The sequence below is a fragment of the Thunnus thynnus genome, chromosome 12 (genome assembly GCF_963924715.1).
Source record: "Thunnus thynnus chromosome 12, fThuThy2.1, whole genome shotgun sequence".
NCBI lineage: Eukaryota > Metazoa > Chordata > Actinopteri > Scombriformes > Scombridae > Thunnus > Thunnus thynnus.
The window spans coordinates 20,477,372-20,488,271 of record NC_089528.1 but is presented as its reverse complement, the minus strand read 5'-3'; the positions used below and the strand labels follow the sequence as shown (position 1 = coordinate 20,488,271).

General features: G+C 37.5%; 2 protein-coding genes across 2 annotated transcripts; both read right to left on the bottom strand.

Moving 5' to 3' along the window:
- Window positions 1-2,540: 2,540 nt before the first annotated feature.
- xcr1b.3 (chemokine (C motif) receptor 1b, duplicate 3) lies at window positions 2,541-6,822 on the bottom strand. The gene is made up of 2 exons (XM_067606245.1): window positions 6,661-6,822; window positions 2,541-5,780 (listed from the first exon to the last, which is right to left on the bottom strand). Exon 2 carries the CDS (start codon window positions 5,738-5,740, stop codon window positions 4,712-4,714), a length of 1,029 nt encoding a protein of 342 aa, XP_067462346.1. The 5' UTR covers window positions 5,741-5,780; window positions 6,661-6,822; the 3' UTR covers window positions 2,541-4,711.
- A 19-nt stretch (window positions 6,823-6,841) lies between these two features.
- On the bottom strand, window positions 6,842-10,632 carry xcr1b.2 (chemokine (C motif) receptor 1b, duplicate 2). Its single transcript, XM_067606247.1, has 2 exons — window positions 8,351-10,632; window positions 6,842-8,153 (listed from the first exon to the last, which is right to left on the bottom strand). The coding sequence occupies exon 2, from the start codon at window positions 8,141-8,143 to the stop codon at window positions 7,139-7,141; it is 1,005 nt and encodes a 334-aa protein (XP_067462348.1). The 5' UTR covers window positions 8,144-8,153; window positions 8,351-10,632; the 3' UTR covers window positions 6,842-7,138.
- Between the last annotated feature and the right edge of the window lie 268 nt (window positions 10,633-10,900).

Genomic DNA, 10,900 nt, shown 5'->3' with positions numbered 1-10,900 from the left:
TTCCAGTGCGGAAAGTAAAGTTCCTTCCCTCCTTCTTTCTTTGTTATTTTATGTTATGTTACTACTGAACAGATGTCAATAGAGATATATCATCTGATGTAGAGGCAGAATTACTAAAATTAAACATGATAAAAATAAAATATTCTAAGATCCGTCTCTGTCATTGTCCTCCAAAATTCCTTAAAACAACCAAAACAGATACATGAAATACTTTGATATGAGTGACATTAAAAAGTGAAAGTTGCAAAGTGAGAGCAGCTGTAAAAAAAAAAAAAAGAAAAGAAAAAAAAAGCGAAGATACAAAACAAGCCAGATGGGGAAATTTTTGCAGGAAACATCAGGACACACTGTTTGATACATCAAATGGCCAGTCTTACAAGAGGCAGCTAAGTCTTTGCAGTAGGTCTGAATATCCAGATGTTTGATTTGTTAATTAAGTCTCCATGGCAGTTAATCCCTGTGTTTTTCTATCTGATAACAGCAGGTGTAAGTAGAAGAGGATAGCCCTAAAACAGAGAGATCTGATGGTCGTAGATATGCAGAGACTGGCTGCATTTGTTCTTTGTGGGTGTGTTTGAAAACACACCGGTTGCCAAAAAAAGTTGTTCGCTCAAAAAAGAGAAACATGAAAATGCTTTCAAAGCAGTGAAGCTCTTTTGTAGGGACTGATAATCTCTTTGTCACTCTATAAGAACATAAGTCTCTATCTCAATTTTTTGTGTCTGACTTGGAGAGTACATGTGATTAAAACAAGCCAGTCATAATGAAACAAGCAGCATTATGCTGATACTCATGTCCCCTCTAGTGGAGAAATATAGTATTGCAGTGGCAAAATACAGGCCTAGATGCAGCATGAGATATGGGTTTTCTTTAAAGCCTATCAAATGTATATTTTTTATAACAGATTTCAAAACATGACATCCTCCTGGATTTATGTGATGTGTGTGTGTGCATGCGTGTGTGCATTTATGTGTGTTAAGGGTGTGTTAAACAGTGAAACTAATCCTTTTTTACAACATTTTACTCCCATGACAAATTTGATCAGGATTAGGTGCATTAGTGAAATGTCATACATGCCAGTGTATTTCATACGAGGATTAAGTCATCTATATTTGTTCAATAAAACAGTTGTTTTTAATGATAAGGCTGACACATTTAATCGATTTGTGCGCATTTCCCTGACAGTCCAGATTAACAAGCAATAAGGCTTTATTAGCAACATGCACAAAGTACACACATTTACACATTTGCAAGGCATCAATTAAATTCACATATGGTTGGAGTAATTATCATTATAGATAACTGGAATTAAAGGGAGATATCAGTGTGAGAAAGGAGGGTGAGTTGCCCTGGAGAAAAGAAGAGCAGGGAGTGAATGTTAGGGCCAGGGAGGGCTAGTATCCGAGACTATGTAAGAAAACAACAACAGATGTTTAGCTTGTGGCTAAAAACAGGATTGAACAACAACATCATTTGCTGAGAAAATGATCTGGGGAAAGAGATTGCACTGACTTGAAGATAAGAAATGGGATGCCTTCGATTGTCTTTTTTCTCTGTGGTCGAAGATGTTACTAATTCTTAGCCCACACTTCCTGCATACTGTTCTCTATAAAGTACATATTAAAAACAAAAATCAGAGGTTTTGATCACTTCCTTTTCTGAGACTCTGAAAGTGCTGATGAGTCTTAAAAATCATAAATGGTTTCAACATGAGGAACCATATGCAGGATTTTTGGATGGCTGTTCACCAAACTGCAGTACATACTTTCAATTTTCTGTCTCTGCTTGAATCTTGCCTTTTATAAAGACACATTAGAGACTAAATGAAGGTCATTATTATTGTTGACTTGTACACACAACATCATTATAGCTACAGTATCAATTTTCTTTGTTGCCATTACACACACACAGATGATATCACGCACAAAATCCTCTCAGTGTCTGCCAGAGAATGTGTGAGCACACCCGTGACTGCTCTGCCCTTGACTTGTATCCATTCATCCAAGCGTGCTGGATGGTTTAGTTAATTAAGCTTAATCTACCCCCAGAGACAGATATGAGTGCTGTTACAGTGGCCCACTGAGCTGTCCCTATACACTCCTCTCTGGACCCCCCGTGGAGCTATCAGGGCCGCGCTACTCAACCATGTTCAAGTACACTGACAGGGCTCAGGAGAAGCAAATTACATGTAATAGAGTTAAAAGATTTGGACCACAAAAAGGGGTGAAAAAAGACTGTTGTAATATTTTAATTACTGATATAATAATGCGGCAAAGTTGCTCTACTGTTGGAATTCTTGAGTCAAATAAAAGCAAAAGAAATGGACTGCTGAGCTGGATATACTTGACTGGCTATGATTTTAATCACAAATACACAGTCTGTTATAGATTATATTTTACGGATCCTGCTGCTGAGAGCTAATTTGTTTATTCTGTGTCACATGGACAAGGTCACTCCAGAAGGAAATGGTGGCCTAATATACTGGCCAGACCATGTATGTATAAAAAACAAAAATGAAAGAAGAAGAAGAAGTTAATAAATTAACCAGATTCAGAATTGCTTTATTTGCGGTTACAGTGGATGCACAAGGAACATTGCCTGGTTAATTGGTGCTTGTACATAGAGAGCCAGACATAGGGGCTAAACAGATGTGGACCAAAATACAACATCTGATATGCAGCAAATACAGTGTGTAAGTAAAAAAACAAAACAAATAACAGTTAAACCATCTTGGGAATATAGCTATTTCACCTCAGATTGTGTATATTTACATAAATTAATAAAGAGTTTAATCTACAGATGAACATTCAGCAATTTGTGTTTAATGGATCACAATTCAAAACATACAGGCTTGATTTACTTACAAATATTATTTAATCACATCGTGCAATAAAACATTAATTATACAATAAATGTTAGATATAAATGTTGGTTAAGTTTGTGGACCACCAATGCCCTGGAAAATATTGGCAGCTATTTCTGTGCACAGTAAGAAACAATTAAAAAGTAATTACTATCACATTGATATCAAGGCATGACATTAAAATTAATATTAAGCAAAATACTCATAAATCACACAATTTCACAATTGTAATTCTTTTCTTTTCTTTTTTTAAATTGACATCAAGTAATTAATACCTGTTTATTATTATTATTTTTTATTTTTATTATTGTTGGCATCTTGTGGATTGATTTGTTCAGTGCTGTTAAAGGTGCAGTGTGTAGAATTTAGTGGCATCTAGCAGGCAGACTTGGCAGAAATGGAATATAATATTCAGTATGTTTTAATTAGTGTATGATCCCATGATAATAAGAATCATTGTGTTTTCGTTACCTTTGAATGAGCCCTTCATATCTACATATGGAGCGGGTCCTCTTCCACGGAGCCCGCCATGTTGTACCATCATGTTTCTACAGTAGCTCAGAACAGACAGACCAAACACTGGCTCTAGAGAGGGCACCGCTAGATGCCACTAAATCTTACACACCGGTCCTTTAAATCATCGTACTTCTATTGCTAACTTGCAGATTTTTAAAAAAACACATATGGAGTCTTTAATTATGTTGCACATTCTGTATGCTGTGGTTAATCATTTGATACAAATGCTTCATTTTCAGGATGAGACTCGAATTTTGTTTCATTAGAGAAGGCACTCTTCCTCTTGCTTATATAGCCCAAAATTTAAGTGTTTTTGCTGCTTCCTGTATCTTGTTTCATTATGTATCATTTTGATCACCTCTAAACAAACCTACAAGAGTAAGTTAAAGTTCTCTGTCAAATGATTCATCAGTGTTCTTGTTCCTAACTGCTCTCTGTTACCTCCTGTCCTGATCAGAGTTTAGGGTAACGTTAGCAGCTCTATCGTGTTCTTTAGTGGATTCGGGGAAACTTAAGCTCCCACCAATGTTGGCTAAAATAGCATTATGTTTGCCAAACACATCATTAGTCCAAGTCCTGGAAGCCTTTTCTCTAGTAACATAAGTGAAAGCATACTCTTGGAAAATGAGAGTATTTCAATATTTAAGCTAAGCAGCCAAAATGTTAGAAAGAAATAACTCTATTAACTAGTTATACTCTGCAATGCAAGAACAATATGCTGCTTTTTTATTTCCATGCCTGCAGCTTTAGCCTCAGTCTTTTAGCACAATATCATTTACACCAATCATTAACTCAAGCCCTGGTTTGTGTCTTTCATGTATTATCATACATTTGGGTCACAGATGTAACTGGTGAGGGTATTCTGGGTTTTCAAACATCGACAGTTAGCGTAATCTTTTTGAGAAACCCATAGACACAAACTGGGGCTAATTTAACTACTTTTCCAAGATTCTCCTTTTAAAACGAGTCAGATGGCCGTTTCAACCAACTGAAGATAAACTTAATTATCTAGCTAGCTACAGCTGATGAAATTTGCACTTTTCTGTCATTTCAACACTCACCAACTAGAAATCAGGAGCCTGCTTTTGTCTTCCTCTTTCTGAAATCAAGAATACATTGTTTTTAAAAAATTAATAAGAATTTCAAGTGGTAGCATTGGTTTCATTGTAAACTGCATTATGTATTGTGCAAAAATTGAAAGCTTGACCAGCATAGCAACAGCATCTAAATCTAACAGGGTTGGGTCTTACTGAACATTAATACAGTCATTGGGGTTTGAGATTAAATAATAAGTGTGATCATGGTTGATTATTCAGTGAATTTTGCTGTTGGTCACACGGAGGCTTGTTGGGTCACAGAGGTGTCTGTCATTAAACTCAACTGACTCTGACTCCCACCTCTTCTTTGGGATGAAATGTTACATGGCATGGGCAGATATCTCCTAAACCTTTGTGCTCCAAATATATAGAACAGTGGGTTCAGGCAGCAGCGGAAGTAAGGCAGTGTGTCAATTAAGTACAGCCCATTATGCATTGCCTGGCTCCAATTAGCTGTGATGTCCAGTACACCCAGCATCTCCAGGGAGATTATAAAGATCACAATAGTATATGGAGCCAAACAAAGGAAAAAACCAACAGCTATTCCTAGTGTCAGCCTTGAAGCCCGGTGATGTCTGCTTAACCTGCACTGCTTGATAGTTATCCACATGTGCACATAGCAGAATGTAATGATACTGAGGGGTATGACAAAGAGAACAATTTCAATGTAGATGGCAAAGAGCACCATAGAAAATGACATATGTGAACCATATAAACACTCTATTTCACCTAATTTGTCATCTCTGGCGCCACTATACATTGATTCCATCATGCTTACAGCAGCACAAAACAGCCATATCACAATGCTAGCAACAAGAACACTGAATTTTCTTGGGTGGTAAGCAGACAGACACGAAGTGTGGACCACGACAACATAATGATACAGCGTCATGGCAGTGAGGAACAGGATGTAGCTGCTGAATCCCAGGGAAAAAGCTCCCACTATGACTTTACATGCCCAGTCTCCAAAGATCCAGGGATGGAGTAGAGTGTGGGCCCAAAAAGGCAAGGTCATAGTGAAGCAAAGGTCAGAAATTGTGAGTTGAACATGCAAGATGTCAGATGTGGTCTTCCAAGCTCGTTCCCTCAGAAGGACCCACAAGAGGAAGCCATTCCCAGGCATGCTGAGGCAGAAGGTAAGGATGCAGCATGCAACAGAGAACAGATGAAAGGCTGATTTCATCTCATCATGATGTGCCACAAAGCCGCTTTCACTGCTGTTATGGTGGACTGCATAGCCATAGTCGTCACTGTTAAAGGCCATTGTTTACTTGTTGAGTTGTTGTGAGGAAATGACAGTTTATCTGATAAAGAAATGTGGATATGACATTGATTCTTTAAACTGCTTTAGAATCAGATCAAATTTATGCACAATTCTCACATGAATTATTAAATAAATACAGTGTATATGTCATGCCTTTTAAGACAATGTTAATGGAAAAAAAATCAGTGGAAAATCAAGTATATGCACTGCTATGGATATGGAAATAATAATAATATGAAAACCTGAGAATATCAAATCAATGCCCAAAAATATAGAATGAAACACACATGCTCCAACCCAATGATGACATTATACTGACAGCATATTTTGTTTCAGGTATTTAATTGACATCAAGTTGGCCTACCACACAGGTCATAGGTCAGTGTGTCTTAATAATTGAGTGAAATTTGATCAGTACTTGTATAGCTCAGGGAAATCAATACCAGGGGGCAGTGCTTATACGGAAAAGCAGAACAACTCTGATCACTAGCATATTTTGAGGAAATGGAGAATTATGTCGTCATTTTTTAGCTGTTGCAAATAAGATTAATGTCAGTCTATTGTTCTGCAACTTTGATAACAATGTCGCTATTTGAGGTTTGTTAATAAAGACTAATTCATGGCAGACACCTATTTCATTAATATACATGCACGTACAGGTTTGCCTGTTCAGTGTATTCAATTTTTTTTCCCCATCTCGGACTTTTATTTCATGTTTCAATTCATATTCTCAAAATTTAATTAAATATTGTCAAGTTTGATTCCAAATTCTTATATTTTGATCCATATTCTTGAATTTTGATTCCAAATTCTCAAGTTTTTCCATTCAATTTTTACATAAATAACTTCCTAAAATGAATGAATAAATGAACAAATGTGCGATAATTCAGTGAAGTGAAAAAATGTCAAAGAGACCTTACCCTGCATGCAGTGTCACTAGAGGTACTGCTCACTGTATGTCTCAGAAAATTTTTTAGCTAATCTGATATGGTCAGTTTCACTGTGTCCGGAGTTTTTCCGGAGACAAGCACTTGCATAATTCAAAATCTAACCTAGTATCCTGCCACAACAGAAAACAGAAAAAAAAGAAGAAGTGAAAACAACTAGACTGGATTTTATTTAAATATACATACCAGCACAGGATTAGTCATTCAAAAAAGCTGTAAAATGCAGCAGTGTAAGCATTCTCATATATTATCATACATAGTGACATGCTGTAGCTTTTTGAACATATTTTCACCATTTCCTTGGCACATTTTTAAAAATTTAGATTTAAAAAAGAAAACTAATTACACTTTACACTTTACAATGAATAAAACATGGGTAAAATTAAATACAAACCATATCATACAAGAGCATTTACAGATTTAATCAATGTTTTCTTTCAAAAGTGAATGTCTATTTGATTTGTAACTCCAGCATAACAGCAGAGTTTTGTGGTGTAATAGCTGAATTGCCAGTAGCTCTCTCCCTGTTCCTCCTCCTGACATTATCACAATGTAAAATATGCATCAGATGTCTTCGCAACTTTTGTGAGAGCATGTAGAGCAGAGGGTTCATACAGCAGTGAGAATAAGCAAGTATACGAAAAATGGTATAGGCGATCTCGGACTGTTTGTCGTAACATTCTGTATTTGGTTCATACAAAGTATCAACAAAAAGAAACAAATTGTAAGGTCCCCAGCAGATAAAGAAGACTGCAACGATACATAACACCACCACCACAGTCCTGTACCTTTTTCTGTTTGAAGCCTGCAAAACTGTTTTGAGGATGGCAGAATAACAGAAAATAATGATGGCAAATGGGACGAAGAAGAGCAGTGACACTTGGAGACAATAGCTCAGGTTAATATCAGAACTCTCAAGGAGAGCCTCACAGCTGTTGGTTTTCTTTTGCTCACTCACATTGAGAACATCACTCACGGATGCAGCGATGCTGATGACCCAAGCAGCTACACAGGCACCCACTGCACACCTTGTCCTTTTTACAGGTTTGCTCGGCCAGTTGTTCAACACCACTGTTATGAAACGATCCACAGTCATGGCAGTCAGTAAAATGATGCTACTGTAATAACCAGCAAAGTAAGCTGCAGTCAGAAATTTGCAGGCAAAGTCACCAAACATCCAGTAGTGCAGCTGATAGATAGCCCAGAATGGAAGGGTGACGGTGAAGACCAAATCTGAGCAGGCCAGGTTCAGGACAAACAGATTTGTGACATTTTTCAAGTCCTCGTAGCGGAAAACAACACATAAGAGGAGACTGTTGCCTGTGACACTGAAGATGAAGATCAAAATGAAGAAGGCACCACTGATGGTTGCAAAGTGACTTAAATCATCACACAAATATACCACTTCGTCATCGTAGTCCAGACCTCCACCTCTCACTGTGGAGTTGTTCGCCATTGTAGATTTTCTGGGAAACAAGAGCACAAAGCTAAAATTGACTAAATGTCATTAAGATTGAGCAGATGTCTATAACCTTTCAGCAATTTCTGATCTCCCAAAATGTAATTCCTTATAAAGTATTAAAAATATGGATAGCATTTAACTACTTTGCAAGTTACCCTAAATTTTATTGAGAGAAGTTACAGTAAGTGCCAAGCCACATACCTTGAACGTCTGTCAAGTCTTGTGCTGTTTTGCAATGTGATGGAAAAGTTGGGTTATAAGAGAGCAAACTCAAGGTTCCTCTTTTTGTTTCACGTTAAGTCAGAGACAGTTGCAATTTGAGACATTACCTAGAAACATCAGCGAGGGTTATACCATTTAAAACAGAGACATGCCCATGGTTTAACATAAATGGGATCTGACTTTATTCCATTGTAAATCAAGAAAATAATGACATTGTCAGGTAGAAATACACATTAATAACAATATAACTGATCAAAAGCAAAATTATTTACTTAAAAAGATTCAAAATATCTCCTGAAAATGTTGAAGGTGAAAACATAAAGTAAAATGATTTATGTAAAATAAAACAGTTAATCAAAGTGAAATATGTACAGACATATTGTTTCCATATAACATATAATCAAGTTATCAACATGCAATCTAAATCATATGTATATTAACATACTTATGATACACAGAGTTCATTGTTAATCATAACACAGACAGTTTGATAGAAAGTACATAAGCTTACTGAACTAAAAAATAAAAAAACAAAAATGAAATATGGATGAAACTGTACATTATATATCACTGTTGTCAGATGAAAGCCTCACACATGTAATATTTCAGCTGTTACAGTAAGGAAGTAATTGTTGTTTGACAACTGTGCAGGCTATTAAGTAAATATAAACAAGACTAGTCTTGTGAAACCAGACAATCAGAGATCTTCCCACCTACTGATCGTATTGGGATTTCTAAATGCAAGGTAGTTGCTTGAACAGAGGCAAGAATGGCCGCTAACAAACCTATGCCCCTTACATTTTATCAAGGACACCCCCCCATTCTCTTCCATCATGAACTGCATGTCATCACCCCAATATGAAGAACCCCCCCTAAAGAATTTGGATTGGTTCTGCAATGCAGATTTTTTTTTTTTTTAAACTCTGTAATTGTTTCCATCCAGTTATAACAACGAAAGCTGGGAGATTGTCCTCAGTCTCTAGTTGAGCGAAGTGTTTAGACACTGACTGACTAATCTAAAACAGTGCTAGAAGACAGCCATGCTAGCAGCTCTGTGAGTGGTGGTTTGAGCTAAAGGCTAACATCAGCATGATAACATGCTCACAATGATGATGCTAAAATGTTGTTGCTTAGCAGGTAAATTAAGTTTACCATGATCATCCATCTCATGTATTTCTCATTGTTTTCTGTGTTGTTTGCTGTTTGCAGCAAATGCAGTGAGAGCCTGTTGTCTATAGTTAAGGTGCCCACATCAGCAGTTAAACTGCTCTGTGCTGGCTGTGCCATTTGTTTTCCTATGGGGAGAGTAGTGGTGCCCAACTAGGCAGAAGCGCTGCCCTTGGTGTGGCGCACCGCTCGAAATTGCCACTGACCGCTCAAAACTCAAACGATTTCAGCTTTGACCTCAGTTGCCTCTGACCTTTCAAAACATTACCATCGAGATAATAGCTGTATGTGATGTAGCAAGAAGCGACGCACTCACACTCTGTGTTTCTGATTCTCCTGCACTCTATAACACAACATTAAAAACTAATGCAACTGCCAGGTCTTTCTTTTGCAATAAACTCAAATGCATCGTGCACAAAACAGTCTGCAACTGCACCTGATGGCATCAGGACAAATTAGTGGCAATGTTCTTTAAATACCCTGGTAACATCCTTGTTGCCTAGAAACATGGTGAATAGCTATACTTTGTGTACTTTTTGATGACGTTAACCTGCAAGTGTTTTTCCCTGGGTTGTGCTCTGTGCCCTACCTTGCAGTGAGTGAAGAGCAAATTTCTTATCATCTGGGGTCCGTTTCACAAAGCAGGTTCAACAAACTCTGAGTCTAATCCTGAACTCTGAGTTGATCTACTCTGAGATAAGAAACTCTGAGTTTCCGGTTCCAGAACAGCTGATTTGAGTCAGTTTATTCAACTCGGAGTAGTTTCACCTGGAGTTAAGCGCGTGCACCACAACTATAAAAAGCCAGCATCAATGGAGCCCCGATTCAACGAGTCACCATGGCAACGGGGAAGAGGAGGGCTGCGTTTTTCGCCCCACCAGAATTAGAAATCTTAATGCGATAATACGGCGAGTTTGAACATGTTTTCAAAAAGAAGTGCAACACCGCTGCAGCTGCAAAAGAGAGGGAGACGGCGTGGGAGAACATCGCTGCTCGGGTCAATGCGTAAGTTTAAATGTAGTCCTTTGCAATCACAATAATATTACAGAGGAAAACTGCTTGATTGGTCGCCTATTAATTTATTTTATTTAGGTCCAATCCCGCGAGGGAGAAGCGCACTTGGCAGCAGTTTAGGATAAAATATAAAAACATTGTTCAAACAGGTGAGACCTCGGCATAATCTCATGGGGGTACCTCATTTTGATCATTTTTTACATTGTAAAGTAAATATTAAGTGGCTGTTTGACTGTGCAGTTGTTTTATCCCCAACATAATGCTGGTTTCACACACATAAATGTCTTCTCATCTACATCATGTTCTGTTAAATAATTAATCCTATTTAAATGAACACAGACTTCTACT